This window comes from Lissotriton helveticus, chromosome 8 (genome assembly GCF_964261635.1).
Source record: "Lissotriton helveticus chromosome 8, aLisHel1.1, whole genome shotgun sequence".
In the NCBI taxonomy this organism is placed as follows: Eukaryota; Metazoa; Chordata; class Amphibia; order Caudata; family Salamandridae; genus Lissotriton; species Lissotriton helveticus.
The window spans coordinates 330,677,995-330,695,932 of NC_136069.1; the positions used below are offsets into that span (position 1 = coordinate 330,677,995).

The 17,938-nt window shown below is 45.1% G+C and overlaps 1 protein-coding gene across 2 annotated transcripts in view; it reads left to right on the forward strand.

Moving 5' to 3' along the window:
• Nucleotides 1-17,938, forward strand: part of NUP58 (nucleoporin 58) — a 429,593-nt gene that overhangs the window by 118,115 nt on the left and 293,540 nt on the right. For both annotated transcript variants that reach the window (XM_078657110.1, XM_078657109.1), the window contains exon 6: nucleotides 7,303-7,419. In XM_078657110.1, the coding sequence (XP_078513236.1) occupies nucleotides 7,303-7,419 (117 nt within the window). The remainder of the gene's footprint in view (nucleotides 1-7,302; nucleotides 7,420-17,938) is intronic.

Sequence of the window (17,938 nt, forward strand, 5' to 3'; positions counted from 1 at the left end):
CTCCTTCCAACACTGTAGACAAGTCAAGAGACTAAAAACATCTATCTCAGATGCGTTTGTAGATTCGGACAATGCTCCGAAAGGGAGCAATAGAAGCGGTGCCAATCTTCCAAAAACAAAAAGGTTTTTTACTCCTGTTTTTCTTCCCAGTTCCGAAGAATGCCCTGCAATAGCGCCCTATTCTAGGCCTGAGAGTTCTGAATACTTAACGTAAGAAGCAATTTTTCCAAATGCTGTCCCTAGACATTCGGCTACTCTTAAACCCAGGGGATCATATTACCACTCAAGACTTACAGGATGCTTATTTTCACATCCCCTTCATCCTTCCTTTAGACTGTATCTTCGATTGGCAGTAGCCGGAGGACCGTTAATCTTTATATAGTGTCGGACTCCAGCGACATTTATGGGGGCAATATTGGACACGGAATGCAACAAAGCGTTTCCCTCCGAGAAAAGACAACTGAGGATTGTGTCCCTCTTCCAAGAGTTGGTAAAAAGAAAGTCTCTTTCAGTCCGCAGGTACAAATCCTTGCTGGGCACGATGTCCTCTTGTATTCCCCTGGTACCTTGCTACAGGCTAAGGATGAGACCATGGCAGGAACAGATCAATCTCCAATGGCGTCAGGCGGAGGGATCCTTCGACGATACAATAAGGGTGACACCAGTGATGATACAGGCAGCAAAGTGGTGGACACAAAAAGCAAATGTGTCTCAAGGACTGCCGTTTCTGGCAAGAGCGGCTCCACTAGTGGTAACGACGGATGCGTCGTTGGAAGGATGGGGAGCTTTCCATCAGCACCTTCAAGTCAGCGGTCGTTGGAAGGCACAGGAGCAGCAGTTACACATAAATCTGCTGGAGCTCAGAGCGATCAGCTTGGCATTACTGGCTTTTCTACCAAGGATAAGAGGTTCCCCGGTGTTGGTAAGAACAGACAACACTACGGCGATGCATTATGTGAACAAGCAAGGGGGAAACGAGATCTCTCTCCCTGTCTCAGGAAGCCCAGGAGATATGGGAATGGGCTCTTCAGCAAGGAATATCATTGGCAGCAGAACACCTCCCGGGGGATCAAAACGTCAAGGTGGATACTCTCAGCAGGCTAACATTGTCCTGCCACGAATGGGAGCTAGACCAGGGGATCCTGGACAGTGTCTTTCGAAGATGGGGAACACCGATAGTGGACCTCTTCGCTACAAAGGAAAACAGAAAATGCCAGTACTTCGCAAGCTGGCTTCCCCAGAAGGGATCTTGAGGGAATGCGTTTTCCATGGCATGGTCCGGACCTTTGCCTATGAGTCTCCTCAATTCCTCCCCCCTAACGCCCCCGCGTACTGGTGAAGATCAAGAAAGAGCCGTGCAGGCTGATCCTAGTAGCCCTGTGGTGGCCCAGACAACACTGGTTCACGGAACTGCTGCTGCTGCTGCTGTCGGAGGACCGTCCAATTCGGTTGCGCCTTATTCCATCGCTTCTGACAAAGTCCAAGGGGCAGGTGCTCCATCCGGACCCGAAATCCTTGCGATTAGCAGCCTTTCTCCTGAACACTGAGTTTAGCCATCTGAACATCTCACACGAATGTAGGAAGATGCTGTCCAAGGCCGGAGCGGTGAGTACCAACAAAACCTACAGGATGAAATGGAAGAGGTTTTGTCTGTGGTGTAAGAGACATGATGTTCACCCTCTTACTGCTGCACCTCATCAAATTATACCTTACATTCTGCCGTTAGCAAAGTCACGATTAGCACACGCCTCCATCAAGGGTCATTTGGCTGCGTTATCCCGCTACAGGAGGTCATCGTCAGGCCCATCTTTATGGTCCTCAAGGATTATCAAACAATTTATGAAGGGGATATTCAGAGTCTTTCCTCCAGTAAAGCCTCCACCACCATTATGGAATCTGAATGTTGTACTTTCTCAATTGATGAAACCACCGCTTGAACCGATACATAGGGCGGACCGGAAGTTCTTGTCCTGGAAGGTGGCTCTTCTCATTGCATTGACTTCAGCGAGAAGAGTAGGTGAACTACAAGCGCTCACGATTCAGGAGCCTTTCTTACAGTTTCAGGAGGATAGAATGATTCTCAGGACAAACCCGAAGTTCATTCCGAGGGTGCCAACTGATTTTCATTTGAACGAACCATTGGTGTTGAAACGTTTCTTTCCTCATCCATCGACAGCGGCAGAACGATAATTGCACTTGCTGGACGTTTAGAGATGTATGAAATTTTACTTGAAATAAACTAAGGCGTTTCGCAAGTCTTCTAAGTTATTAGTCGCCTTCAGCGCACCCAGGAAAGGTTTCCCACTGTCAAAGAGGGGAATTGCCAGATGGATTTCCAGTGAGATTGTCTACTGTCATCAAGCTGCTGGAAAGCCTTTGAATGCACGAGTCCGTGCCCATTCCACGACGGCGGTGGCCACATCCACTGCACTGTTTGGAGGAGTGCCGATCCAGGATATCTGCAGAGCAGCAACCTGAGCATCTACGCACACCTTCACCAGGCACTACTGCTTGGAGGCAGCCGCAGAATCTGATGCGGCGGTGGGAGAGGCGGTACTGCGGAATATCATCCAGTAACGGTGAGCCTTTCTTGCATCCCTCCATCCATAATTTCTCTTGTTTACAAAGTCGCATTTTATATAAGTATGTATATGTGTATATGAGATTATGCCTCATTTTCTAATGGTATTGCCTGATTATGTAATATATCAGGAAAATGTGCTTTGTTTTTACACTGCTCGCTATTCTGATTCAGGCATGTGAATCTATGAAAGTTCCAATACTGGAGTAAGAAAACAAGTTACTTACCTGTAACTTTAGTTCTCCAGTATTGGAATCTATCATAGATTCACATGCACCCACCCTCCTCCCCTGAGAGGCTCACCTCGGATTTAGCACAAGAAGTGTGTTATATGCACAAGTGCGCGAAAAATCTGAGGGGCAGAAGGTTCTCTCAGGAGTGTTCTAGAGGGTGAGGAGCTCTGATTGGTTCAGGGAAAAATTTGGGCCTTTTTTACATAACAAAGGCTATGGGTTGCAAAAGGGAAATGGGCCTAGGCCTCTTTTCAGTTTGCTATACTACTAAGCACTGCTTTTTTATATACCGGAGACTCCCATCTCGACGACTGGGAATGATTCAGGCATGTGAATCTATGAAAGATTCCAATACTGGAGAACTAAAGTTACAGGTAAGTAACTTGTTTTCTTCCAGCTGCCATATGATTTGGGTTCATATGCTAGGGCTCAGAGTAACTGTTGAGAGATGCCTGTCGGATCAATATCCTATCTATCTATCTATAAAAACGAAAGCTTAAATAAGTTTACAGATAGGAGTTTAAATAGCATGAAAAAATAACATTCAGCTCTTCGTCTATTATCTCCTTGCATTTGCTTTGTTTGCCCCAATTTGGCAGGGTATGCCCAGGCATGGATCCCTTGCTCACTTTGCCACTGGATTCAAGCTAGCCTGGCTGATGAGGGGAGTTACCCCGAAACCGGTCCCAGGATGCTTGTTTCTGGTTCAGGGAAGACCTGGCTTGGCAGTTCAGCCTGTACTGTTCCCTTGAGGAACAGGGTCAAGGCTGATTTGCATATGGCTGGCTCTGAACTGGGGTGGTGAAGTGAGCTAAAGAATGATGATGAATCCAACTCCAATCTAATAGTGACTGGGGATGAGTGGCTGAAAAGTTTCAGTGCTCCCTCCATCATCTCCTTGTGTTTGCTTTACTCTAGATCCTATTCAGGCTTGAGTTACAAACAGAAGATCCAAATTCTGTCTAGTGCCGATACCTTGGGTATTTTTTTCTGAAAAGCGTCTAGCTCACCTCGCAGGGTCTGGGCTTCAATAAAGCATTTAAAATTTCCTATTCTAATATTCTGAAAGAGCAGTGAGGCACTGATTCTGGCCACAAAACCAACTTCTTTTGCTATCTGCATATTTATTATGCATTTTGAATCCGTAACATTTTATTTGATTTGTATGCTAATCTCCTGCTGTAGGGATCTGTTAGGCAAGTAAAATGTTGTTCCTCAGTTGTAACTATGCCCAGTCTGATCTAGTTAATTACATAATCCCTAAGAATAGTTTGTCTAGCGAAACGTGACATCGCGAAGAACTGGGGGGCACAGGAAACACCGACACTGGCGCAATGGTGCAGAAATATGGATGTGCTTATGCTAACTGAGCGGGCTGTGTACCAGCAGCGACATAATCCTAAGAAATGGAACGGGATTTGGTCACCCTGGAACAAATATAGGGGAGACCTCTGTGAACCCCTGCCTGAAGAAGGAGATGGGGATAGCTCAGAGGATGATGAAGGCCTGGATTGACGGGGGGGAGGGGGGAGTGAAATGTGGGGATAGAAAATGCTACAGGATCATGGACAATTGCCCGCAGATGACCTTACTGGACTATATACTTGAACCGAGACATGATTGTTGCATCTAGACTTTTTGATGTTGATATGGAACATTGCTAGTTTTCCTTTTTTGACTTAGCCCTGAAGTAGCAAGTTTGAGTTGGGGGGGGTAAAATATTAAAAAGTTGCTCTACTGAATATGACAGCTGAATGTTGACGCTGCACTGCAGATCTGAAATACGTTACTGTATACCATGTGACAGCAACAACAAAAATAAACTATTAAAAAAAAAAAAGAATAGTTTGTCCAAACTAAGGTTCTGTATTAACACTGTTTGAGATAAATGTTAACTTTTCAGTGCCAGAACCTATTATAATGAACACCAGAATATTATTCCCAGGGATAAGACACCTCTAACTACATAAGTACTTGAAGTCATTTTATTTAGCACCTCTCTTTCTGCTCCCAACATCCAGTTTGGTGTCCCATCCTATAAATGTAAAGTGGGGAAAGCTGCATGTGGCTTCAAATTTGAGCAGTCCTCTGGCCAGGACTTAGGCCCATCCCCTGCCGGCATTCAAGCTCCCACTGTGCATTGCCTTTACCCATGCACAGAGGGGGTTGGCTCAGCCTCAGCCTGCAAAAGTTAAAGAGCTCCCTTTCCCTGCTTTTGTACAAAATGAGGCTAAGTGCCTCTTACAGTTCTTAATGTGAGATATTTACCATTCTAATTTATTTAGTCGGTCTAAAGTAGGTTACCAAAAAGAAATTTATTCTGTATTTTAAAACATTAATAACAATTAAAACAGGAAAAACACGGACATTTAGAGTCTTTGTTATGTATTTTATTGGCTAAAAAGCATGAATTCATTGCACATAACACATCATTACAAACATCAATTTTCATATAATAAAAATAAATCAATTACAATAAAATACAAAATTGTTAAAGTTCTGTCAACGCGGCGTTCCGGTGTTCAGATGAACATAGTCACCTTCAGGACTATACTTTCAAATTAAAACATCTAAGTGGGAGCATAAATATGGTGGTGTTCTCTATCTTCACCTAATGTTCATATTACTATACAATTAAATTCACATTAAAGCTCTAAGTCACAGGGTCTTTTCCTGATACAAACATCTAAGTTACCGAGTTTTCTCCAACCTATCCACAAGATTCTCTTCTACATTACCCAAAAGGATTGTTACATTATAATATAGTTCATTATGCTTCATATATTGCAGTGTTTTCAAAAATAATTTTTTTCAACACAATACAAAATCCCCAAACTATCTAATTATGGTAACCTCAATATACGGCCTGGTTGTTATTACTAGAACAATCCAATTTTTTTAAAAACAAAACGTATTAATAATGCAGTTTTGATATACCTTATTAGACTGGGTGTAGAAACTGCTTCAATTGGGTTCTTGAATAATCACTTGGGTTTTTCGTTCATATAAATTAGAAGAAAAAGTAAGACAAAAGAAAATAATTTTTATCTCCTTTCCTTCTTTTATGTCTTGTTGCTTCTGTTGCCATATGCAGGACAAGTCACTCATAGGATAAGGGCAACTTTATATAGTTCTTTCTTTCCTTATACCTACCTGGATAATTGAATTCTCCTGCCTTTATCAATGGGCCTCCAGAGTCTCATATAATCCAATGTGTCAGTTTCAATCTTATTGAGTCAATACTGTTAAAAAGAAGCATATTATAGATGTATTATGCTCTAATTATACTATTTATTGACTTATTCTTTATATATTATAGTTCTGCATTTCTTATCTTACCCTTTCCTCTTAAGATACGACTTGGGCGCAGGACGGGTCTGTAAACCATCTTTTCCTTCTGGTCTTTTTGACCTCAAATTCTAGGTAATTGGAAACAGGATATATTGCTATTGCCTCTGTGTGTACCCTCCTACTTATAAAAACTTTTTTTTTTTAAACTTAACCTTGCTTGTTGTTACATTATTCCATCAAGTTACCTTCTTTAAAAGATGGCCAAGGTATTTAATCCCTCTCCCTCTTATAACTTGTCTCTCCTGGTCTGGGAGCCTTCAACTAGGGAAAAAAGGAACCTCCTGTCGGTTTAATCTAATTTCCTTTTGGTTAAAGTGAAAGAAACCTTTAATGGAACTCACTTTCCTGCTGGAACTACTTACTTGGTAGAGAAATCTCTGATGTGGACCGTCCTGCAGCGTGTTCGTTTTCAATCTGATGTTCTGAAGTCTGCTTGCCCCTCTTCTTATGCTCTACTTAATTGGTAATTAATTCTATAACGAGTTCTCATTAAGCTAGTCATCTGCTGGCTTCCCTTTACTTGCTTGAGAAAACATCCTCACAGTGTTGGCCATCTTGGAGTGATACTCCTTAATCTATGTTTGCCACCAATCTCATTATTCTCAAGGTTCTTTTGATCCCTTCGTTATTTGTCTCTTACTTCTTTCTTCTGGGATTTAAGCCTATTTTCGGTATTTAATAATATCGAAAATTCCCGATTTTTAACTTACGGATTTTTGATCTTTGTTTATTCAATTACACTACAAGTCTTGGTTGCAACTTATTTTTATATTAGCCTCAGCCTGCCACTGCACACAGTCTTTGCACAACCTCCTGCAAGCCCCCAACTCAAGTTTCAATATTTTTTTTATTTGGCTCAAAACTTGGAACACCATAGACTGCGTTAACTGCATTCTTAATAACCCAGAGACTCCTTTTAGCTTAAAGCCTGTCATATATTTGATTGCAAGCTCCAGTCTACAATGTTAACGTACTGTTTCAACTTTTTCTCCTCTTTTTTTCAAATCAAAGGTAGTGATGTCAAAATAATTTGGGATATTACATTCTGATGTGTACTTATGATTTTGTATAGGCACAAGCAGTTGTCTTGAGATGTTAATCTGTTTGCTTACTCATTGGAAATGTTTCATTTTGCAGGTCTCGGCCAAAATACTCTAGGCTTGGGTTTAGGCTGCACAGTTGCACCAACAACTGCAGCCACAGCTAATGAAGGTCTGGGAGGAATAGATTTTAGCAGCTCTTCAGATAAAAAATGTAAGTGACGTGTGTTTTTTCCATTTCCCTGTGTTTAAAGACTAATCTGGGAAATCTTTGGTTTGCTAACCCAAAAAAATCTATTTACCATCCTGTTTGCCTTTTAGTTGAGTTTTTAGGTCTCACTGAGCCAACGCGCATTCATTGTCTCCGAGACATAAGTAAGGGGCTTTTAAAAATGCTCCCTAAGTCTTTTCCAGGCGGATTGCCTACAGTGCATGTGTGCAGCGCGTGCACATTGCACACCATTTGGCAGCCTTTGGGAGGACTTTCATGGCCGCTTTGGTGTTCTCAGCGAGCCGCACGACCACTGAACATCAATGCGGCCACGAAAGTGCTCACCATTTGCCACCCCCTCCCTTATCCCACTTCCTGCTTGTAGTCTGCTCCAGTGAAAAAGTAAAACAAATATCTTTGGCGATATATTCTTTCTTTCGTTCTTCCCGCCATCTGTCTCCATTATTTCCTTTCTCATGCTGTCTCATTATATCTCCTCTCATTTCCTCTCTCGGTCTCGCTTTCTGTCTCACCCCCAACCTTTCTTTTTTCTATCATGTTAGCTTGTTGTTGTTCCAGCCTGCGGGTCACGGTGCCTCCTGTGTTCCCTTGTCCCTGATGCCTTTCCCTCTGTGTGCTTGTGTCCATTAACACTATGCTTCCGGATGCATCTGCCTATTTGTAATTGTGCCCTACACCTTAAAGCAGTCGCCATCCTTCGTCCCTCTACGGACCCTGTAATTAGAGCGCACCCGGGACTTGACTTGCACAGTCAAGTATTGTATTCTGCCTGCAGCCACGCAGACCTATTATAGATGCGCAGCTCCCGCAAAGCCTGTATTTTGGGGAAACGTGTTTGGTACATCAGGCTCCAAGTCTGGAAATGTGAGCATCCTTTATTTTGAGTTATGGCCACAGCGTAGTTCAGAGCAGATGTGGCCATCGTCACTGCAAAGGTACACCAGAGACTAAGTTCAGTGCCCCCCATTGCGAAGTATGCTCGCATTTCGTTAACATGTGAATTGTGAAACTCATTGCTTTGAATAACGAGAAGATCTACTTCGCTCCCAGAAAGTGTAGTTTACATTCTACTGCTAAATGTTAGATTACAGGAAATACACTATAGTGAGGAATGGAAGCTATGGCACGCAGCTCCCGCGCTGATCTGGCATCACATACCAGAGACGGCCTTGTAGTGATCTGTGTGAACTCCACCAGTAGAACATGCTTCATTTCATTACACTGCGGTTTCGGCCGAATATGTGATGCAATGTGAGGCCTCGCACTAGCAGAAACGGCAAGCTGGTCACCCATGTCACAGCCCTTAAAGGGCAATCTCAGAAGCTGGCCTAGAAATGTATGATTAATCACAATATAGCCCTACCTCCTCCAACAAAACATCCAACTACTAGACCAATATAAGGGGTAAACGGTCTCGCTATCTGTTTATATACCCTGGATGTGTATAATAACACTATTCCTCAGGTCAGGATGTCTAGATTAATAAACACAAAGTCAAAACAATGTAAAAACACAGGCCAACACTTACTGAAAACAGAAAAGTGTAGAGAGTAGAGAGAGTGCCTCACGGTTGTAACACCCGAGGGGGTTGCCGGTTTAGCAATACCCGGTATAACCACTTCTCATCATTGATCACTCTATGTGAAGACAGAAAAGTGCACACAAACATGTAGAAGTGCACAAATGAGAATAGTGTTGAAAAAACAGTGAGTAAATCTAGACAGTACTGTAAAAACATGTGTACATACAAAGACCCCTAGACAACCAACAAACAAACAAATGGGTAAACCCTGGCGAGGTCTTGCTGGCTTTTTCTCCTTTATTCTGGTGCTGCAAAACCTCCCGTTTAAAAATGGTTAATTATATACCATACTTCTCCAGTATTAGGGGTGTCTTTCATAGATTCACATGCTTGAATATTCCCCGTCGTCGAAGTGGGAGTCCCACGGTACATAAAGATAGCAATAATGCTAATATATATATATGTAATAACATAATACATAATAAAATAGAGATAATACACACTGAAAAAACCTCTACAATGGTTCCTCCATAGGAATGCATTATAAAGAGAAAAACTCATTAGTAACATATCAGTGTCATTATGTTAGTCCAAACTGCAGCCAATCAGGCTCAAGCACCCTCTAGAACCTTCTCCTCAGAAGCTCCAGTCCTCAGATTTTCTACCGCACGTCGTGTGAAGGGAGTCTCCCTGAGCTCTGCTCTGTTTTCTTCATTCAACTCTACTACTTCAGTTGTTTTTCAAGATGTCAAGTAAGAAGTCTTTGTTTAGGCCTTGCTCTTCCTGTGGGAAACTGCGTTTGTTTGAGAAGGACCCCCACCAAAAGTGTATTTACTGTTTATATCCCGAACACAAGGTGGCTGACTGTAAGTTCTGTAGAACTTTTTTCCAGCTAAAACTATCAGAGACAGGGAAGGTCGTCTTCTTCTGTGGTTGAAGCGCCTTCAGGACAAAGACGCAGTTTTGTCAGACGCAGAGTTTCCAGTCAGGTCCTTCAACTGCTGCTTCCAAGCGTGGCAGTGTTCAGGAGTTGCCTTCTCCTTTTCTAAAGAGGAAAAAGCTGGCCTTATCAGTAGCCCAAGTAAAACCTACTGCTACTGTAACTTCTGTGTCTACGCCCACGAGACCTGGCTCTCAGGCGTCATTTCCAGCCTCTACAAGTGTTGTTACACTTCAGTCAGCGTGGTCGTCGATGGGCTCGTCGACGACCATTCCAACGACGAAATTGGCTGCTGTGGCTTCGTCGACGTTTACAGTGACGACGACGTCTGCTTCATCGTCGTCGACGATTGTCTCGTCGACGGCTTGCACGTCAACGAGAGCCTCAATCTCCACGGTCTCGTCGAAGATCCCTATTATCTCGTCGGCGAAGATGCTTCCATCGACGAAGAAATCCTCGTCGACGCTAAATGTCCTGTCGACGAGTTCAAAGACGAAGGTTCCGTCGACACTGAAGGCTCCGTCGACGGCTGTGGCAAAACCCTCGTCGTCGAAGAAATACATCTGAAAAAATCACCGTCTCCGACAGCTGTGTCTACGTCATCATCGTCGATGGCTGCTCCAGGGAAAACATCTACGTCGCCTAACTCATCAACGGCTACGTCAATGGCAGTTTTGCCTTTAAATTCTGGAACGCAGCAGGAAGACGCAGCATCCACATCAGGATCAATGTCTTTCGCCACTATGCCCCTAGTGCCTTCGGACACTTCAAATTCTCCAGTCATTACGGAGCCTTCCATGAGAAGTTTCCAGGAATCTACACTCCAGTTGCCACCTCCTACTCTCCAACCACCCTCACCAATGTTGGCTACTGACTAGGAAACGGAGTCCATTGCGGACGACAATGTTCTTGGTGATGCCCACAGTCCATCGGACTTGATTATTAAGTGTCAGGACACAAGTTCTGAAGACGGCGAGGAGGACGACGATGACCAGCAGCAGGAACAATATGTACAGGTTCCAATGGCAACATACCCAGTATCTGTTTTCCAACCTCCAGCATATGCTGGATGATTACAATAGGAGATTTCCTCCAACACCTCAGGGTACACCGTGCCATGCTACATCTGAGACAACCAAGCCTACTCAGCATCAGCAGCAACCTTCAGAGCAGACGGCTCTTCCAGAAGGGCCCCGTCAACCTATCCCCACTAATTATTAACAAGATGTGGAGGATGAGACCGAGCCGGAAAGAGAGGAAGGAGAAGTTCCCCAGGATACGGATGATGACCAAGACCCGGATATGGCAGAATTTGATGACTAGCTAATGCAAACTCCCTCTCCTCAGCCGGGCGACTCCGGTGATTCACCTCCGGTTGACATCGCTAGCTTCCATATATTGATGGATAAGGCGGCAGAGCGCTTCAAATTACCAAGAGCGCAGCGAGAGGAAGACTGCTTTCTCTATGATTTTAAAAAACAGCCTTATAAACAGGTCCACACCATACCTATTATCGAATTTGTGTGGAAGGAGGGAATAAAGATCATGCAGGCTCCTAACTCCTTACCTGCTCAACTCCCTCGGCTAGAGAAGAAATATAGGGCACCGACTGGTTCGCCCGCTTGCTTGCTCTCGCATCCTAAGCCGGATTCAGTGGTGACCCAAGCAGCGCAACGGCGAGCACGTAACCCTGCAACTCGTATCACTGCTCCACCTGATAGAGAGGGTGGACGATTGGGAAAAAGTTTTCATCCATGGCGTCTACATCAGTCCGTGCCGCAAATTCATTGGCCATTTTAGGTCGTTTCGACCGACAAATGTGGTCAGACATTTCTGCGCTAGTCTCGTTTATTCCGGAGACATCCAGAGCGGAAGCGCACCAGATCCTTCAAGATGGCAGGAGGGCCTCAGAAGAGATGATCGACTGTGCTGTGGACGTTGCGGGTACTGTTTTCGTATCCTTGCCAGTGCGGCGGCTCTCCGACGTCTGGGTTGGCTAAAATCCACGTCGTTTCGGCAGGAGGTCCAGTCGAAGATACTCGACATGCCGTATGATGGTGAGTCTCTCTTCGGCTCTCACATCGATGAGGCACTAGAATCGATAAAGAAAGATACCGATACGGCGAAGTCGCTTGGATCCTTGCAATTCAAAAAGCAGCCTTTTCGTGGTGCACGTGGACGAGGCACTTCTTCAAGCACTTTTCGAGGAGGGCAGTCCCAGTACCGCCAGTACAATCAAGGAAACCAGCGTTACTCCAACCAGCAGTCAAATCGTCAGCAGCAGTCAAGGCCCTATAAAGGAAAATCTAACTATAGGGGCTCCAACAGCAAACGTCAATGACTTTCAAGTTCCGCAGAGAGTTGGAGGGCGTATCTCGCAGTTTTATTCCCAGTGGTCCATGATAACATCGGACCAATGGGTATTAGACATTGTACACAGGGGTCATGCCTTGGAGTTCACAGAGATTCCTCCAAATTCTCCACCATCAGGCCCGCCACCTCCCCATCTCGAGGAACTACAACATCAGGTTCGTCTTCTGGTAGAAAAGGGTGCAGTCGAAGTGGTTCCTGTATCTCAGCGAGGGAAAGGTTTCTACTCACGTTTTTCCTCATTCTCAAGAAGACGGGAGAGTGGCGGCCCATTCTGGATTTGAGGGCTCTCAATTTGTTCCTAAAACAACAATCTTTCCGCATGCTGACGTTATCCGAAGTCTTGCGACTTCTCTCCAGCGGGGATTTTCTAACCACAATAGACCTGCAAGACGCCTATTTTCATGTGCCAATACTCCATCGGCATCGCCAGTTCTTGAGGTTCAAGGTGGGTCACACACACTATCAGTTCAAGGTGCTACCTTTTGGCCTACGATCAGCACCTTGTGTCTTCACAAAAGTTTTGGCTCCGGTCATGGCTCATCTGCGTCTTCAGGGAGTTCAGATCTTTCCGTATCTGGGCGATTGTCTTATAAAATCCCAATCTCCTCTACAGCTGGCTCACGACACACGTCTATGTCAGCAGACGTTCGAGTCACTGGCGTTAACCATCAATATGGAGAAGTCACATTTTGCACCGCTGCAAAGAAGAAACTTCCTGGGAGCAATTCTAGACACGGACCTGTCAAAAGCCTTCATCTCCCTCGAACGTCATCAAAAGATAGTCCGTCTGGTCTCTCTCATCCGGTCAAAGCAGTCAGTTTCTGTGCGGACGTTAAAGTCGTTTCTGGGGATGGCATCGTCCTGTATCGGACTGATCCCAAATTGCAGGTTACGCACTCGTCCTATACAGGAAGAATTAGACCTGCAATGGCGCCAGGTGTCGGGGTCTTTCAACGACCTTGTGAGGGTAACGTCCCGCATGAAGAACAGTTTGCTTTGGTGGGAACAACCATCCAATCTGGACGGAGGAACTTAGTTTCTAGCCCAGTCTCCGGATCTGACGTTGACTACAGATGCGTCCATGGAGGGTTGGGGCGCTCATCTCCAGGACCTTTCCATCAAAGGCAAATGGACGGCGACACAACGAACCTGGCATATCAACCGGCTGGAGTTGATGGCGATCTTCCTAGCGCTCAGATCATTCTTGCCCGTGGTGCAGGGGGAGTCTGTGCTGGTTCAGACAGACAACACCACCAGCATGCACTACATGAACAAACAGGGCGGCACAAGATCTCAGCCACTGTCTCGACTGGCTCAAAGGATTTGGGACTGGGCTCTTCGTCATCAAATTTCTTTAACGGCGGTCCATCTGCCGGGGGTATCCAACATCCTTGCGGATTCTTTGAGCAGGTCCACGTCATCCACTCACGAGTGGGAAATACATCAGCCGACTAGACCTGGTTTTCCGCCGTTGGGGGTCGTCCCATGATAGGCCTCTTTGCAACACCAGTAAATCGGAAGTGCCGATCCTTCGCAAGCTGGCATCCCCACCCAGAGTCCAGCGGAAATGCCCTCCTCATGGATTGGAACGGGCTGTTTGCTTATGCATTTCCACCGATCCCGTTGGTGCCGAGGACGTTGTGGAAGATGCGCAGGCAACCCTGCCACTTAATACTGATCGCCCCTCGTTGGCCCAGACAGGCATGGTTCTCAGAACTGCTTCTGTTATCCCAATGCACACCCATTCATCTGCATCCACGTCCAGACCTCCTGACGATGGACGAAGGTCAAATTTGCCATCCAGACCCATCCACGCTTCAATTATGGGCATGGAACCTGAATACATCGAATTTGCAAATTTAGATATGCCCCAAGAATGCAGAGACATTCTAGCGTCTGCTAGAGCTCCATCAACCATCAAAACGTACAAGCTAAAATTGAAGCGTTTTTGTCATTGGTGCGCTGCATCCGATATCCATCCAATCAATTCCACTCTGGAGCAGCTTTTGCCTTTCTGAGCCTCGCTCAGTCTGGTCTCTCTCATGCCACCTTGAGAGTTTTTCTAGCAGCTATTTCGCGCTTTCGACACGATGGTTCAACGTCTCTCTGTTCATCCAGAATAATCCGACAGTTCTTTAAAGGTCTCTTCAGGAAGTTTCCTCCTGTTAGGCGCCCTCCTCCGGCATGGCACCTCAACGTGGTGTTGTCACAGCTTATGAAGCCTCCTTTTGAGCCAATTCACAGAGCAGACATCAAGTTTCTTACCTGGAAGGTTGCATTACTTTTGACCTTAACATCTTCTCGTCGTGTAAGTGATCTTCACGCTTTCATGATCAAGCCTCCGTATTTGCAATTTAAGCCCGATGGAGTGTCACTTCGTACCAATCCTTCTTTTTTGCCGAAAGTACCTACTGATTTCCATTTGAACGAACCTGTCTTCTTAAAGACTTTTTTCCCGGATCCAAGATCTCCGGCAGAACAACGATTACATTCTTTAGACATCAAACGTTGCCTAAAAGTTTACATTTCAAGGACTACCCCTTTCCGTAAATCCGATCAACTGTTTGTAGCATATGGACGGATGCGGAGGGGACACTCAGTGACAAAACAAACAGTTGCAAGATGGCTCTCAGCAGCCATATCCTTTTGTCACCAGCAAGCTGGCAAGCCTTTACAGTGTTCAGTGAAGGCACATTCGACGAGAGCGATGGCGTCATCCACCGCTTTGTTTGCTGGGGTGCCTCTACACCAGATTTGCCGGGCAGCGACATGGTCCAGCAGGCACACCTTTACCAGACATTACTGTTTGGAGGCCATCAACGAAGCGGATACCGCAGTGGGGCAAGCAGTGCTTCGTCATCTTTTTAAATAAGGTGAGCCTCTGTTCCCTCCTCCTTTTCTTTCGGTGATTGCTATATGCTTTTAAGCTGTATTTTTGTGTCTTCAAGTTTGGAGAATGTGTTTAGCAATCCCAGTTTCTAAGGAGATTACTGCTATCTATTCTATTCAAGCATGTGAATCTATGAAAGACACCCCTAATACTGGAGAAGAACAATTGTTACTTACCTGTAAACAGGTGGTTCTCCAGTATTGGTGTCTTTCATAGATTCACATGCGACCCACCCGTCCTCCCCTCAGAGGCTCTCTTCTCCTCATGCACTCTACTTCACTTTGGTGCTACGAAAATCTGAGGACTGGAGCTTCTGAGGAGAAGGTTCTAGAGGGTGCTTGAGCCTGATTGGCTGCAGTTTGGACTAACATAATGACACTGATATGTTACTAATGAGTTTTTCTCTTTATAATGCATTCCTATGGAGGAACCATTGTAGAGGTTTTTTCAGTGTGTATTATCTCTATTTTACCGTGGGACTCCCACTTCGACGACGGGGAATATTCAAGCATGTGAATCTATGAAAGACACCAATACTGGAGAACCACCTGTTTACAGGTAAGTAACAATTGTTCTTCTTTCTTTTCAAGCCGACATGTTTCGTTGCTCTAGTTTCAGCAACTTCGTCAGGGCGTGAAAGGGGTTCTCTATGCTCAGACTTCACATCATACTGATTAGACAAGAACCTGTGTGAATATAAAACCAGAGCACTGCAGTGATTGTACTGATCGTACTGCGCCCTTTCAGCAAGAGGGTTTAGTCAAAGACATCTAGTCTGCCACACGATACCAATACCAGAGATTCTTATTTACCTTATGGTTGCCCAGTCATTGCGTACCGGCAACCATCCAGTGGACACCGTGTCACGTGATCACGTGTCCGACAGCCTGCTACCTTTGTTCCACTCAATATTTTCGTTTAGACCCTCCCGGTCTGCTTTTTCAGAAAAAATCCATTTCGCCTCCTTTCTCGCCAGGATGTTATCCAGATTGTGTGTGTCCCCTACCACTTTTTCTAGAACGGTCCATTTTAGATCTTTGGGATCATGTCCCACTTCCGTGAAATGCTGCACCAGTCGTGTCATGAGTTTTTTAGCTTTGATCGTGCTCAAGTGATCCTGTATGCGGATCTTGACTTTGCGAGTGGTAAGTCCAATATAGTGCAGACCACAGCGGCACATGAGTCTATAGATCACATAGGATGTGTTGCAGTTACTGAACCGGTTAAGGAACCAGGTTCGGCCATCACGTAGTGTAACACTTTTGTGGCTGATGTAAGACCGCACACTGAGCAGTTACCACATGGGGAATGTCCTGTAGGAATGGTACTGGCCTGGATGGTACTGGGGCCTCGCGTATGTACCAACCTATCATGCAAGTTTGACGCTCTCTTAAAAGCAAACCGAGGGGCAGGCATTCTCTCAGTGGTGGTATCCAATATGGACCAGTGTTTTCTAATGATCTGCCTGATCCTGGTCGATAGGGGATCGAACGTTGTGACCACTGGGAGGCAGATTTGCTTTTCTTTCACATTGTGCTCAAGCGGCGCTACCCGGTGTGTGTTAAGTGCCCTCTTCCGTTCATGTTTGATCACTTTTTTTGGGTAGTCCCATTGTTGGAGTTTAGTGGCTAGTTCAGCGGATTGGTCCAAAAAAGCTTCTGTGGTGGAACATTTGCGCCGGTATCTCAAAAATTGCCCCACCGGAAGATTATCCCAGAGGGCTCTTGGGTGGAACGAATGATAATGCAGGAGGGAGTTCCTATCCGTTTCCTTGTGATGTACACTAGTCACCAGTTTGAGATACATAGCAACGATATCCACGTCAAGATAGACTGCAGATATGTTGCTAATGGTCCAAGTCAACCGCAAGCTGGTATCTGCCTGGTTCAGCCATTGTAAGAACACATTGAGCTGGTCCTCTGTACCTGTCCAGATACAGAGGACATCTTCAATGTATCGTCTCCATAAGGAAATATTTCCTTGATATGGGTTGGACGGATGGTTGACCACATTTGCCTCGAACTGGCCCACATAAATGCAGGCTAGACTCGGAGCAAATGTGGCCCCCATCGAAGTCCCTGATGTCTGCAGGTACAGTTGGCCCCTGTACTCAAAGAAATTCCTCGTTAGTGCCAGTTCGATGCATTGGAGACGATACATTGATGATGTCCACCTGAGGAATAGTGTTATTATACACATCCAGGGTATAGAAACAGATAGCGAGATCGTTTACCCCTTATTTTGGTCTAGTAGTTGGATGTTTTGTTGGATGAGGTAGGGCTATATTGTGATTAATTGTGATTGAGTGGGGGGCAGCCTTACCCATTACCTTCCCCCTACACCCCTGGGGATTAAGAACTAGAAATGTATGAGGCAGGACAAATAGAATGATAGCAATGAAACGGTTATAACTTTCAAGGAAGTGACATCATCTTTTGGCAATGTTCCATGAAACATCGCAAGGAATGTAGAACATTCTGGCTTAGTTTATTTTTCAACCAACTAATCTCACACACACGCAAATACACATATTCTCTCTCTCTTTTTGCTAAAAGCATTTTGGGATTGAAACAAAAAACAGTTTGGCCTGTTTTTTTGCAGCTTTATGTAAAGCAAATTCGGCCCGAAGGTATTGAAGCGCTTCACACAAGCACCAGTTATAACACAAGGGCACATCCTTTTGTTTGAGGCTCGGGCAGTTTAAGTGATTTGCCCACAATCAGATGATGAGCCGACGCCGAGACTCGAATGGGATCTCCCAGTTCCAAATGTGGTA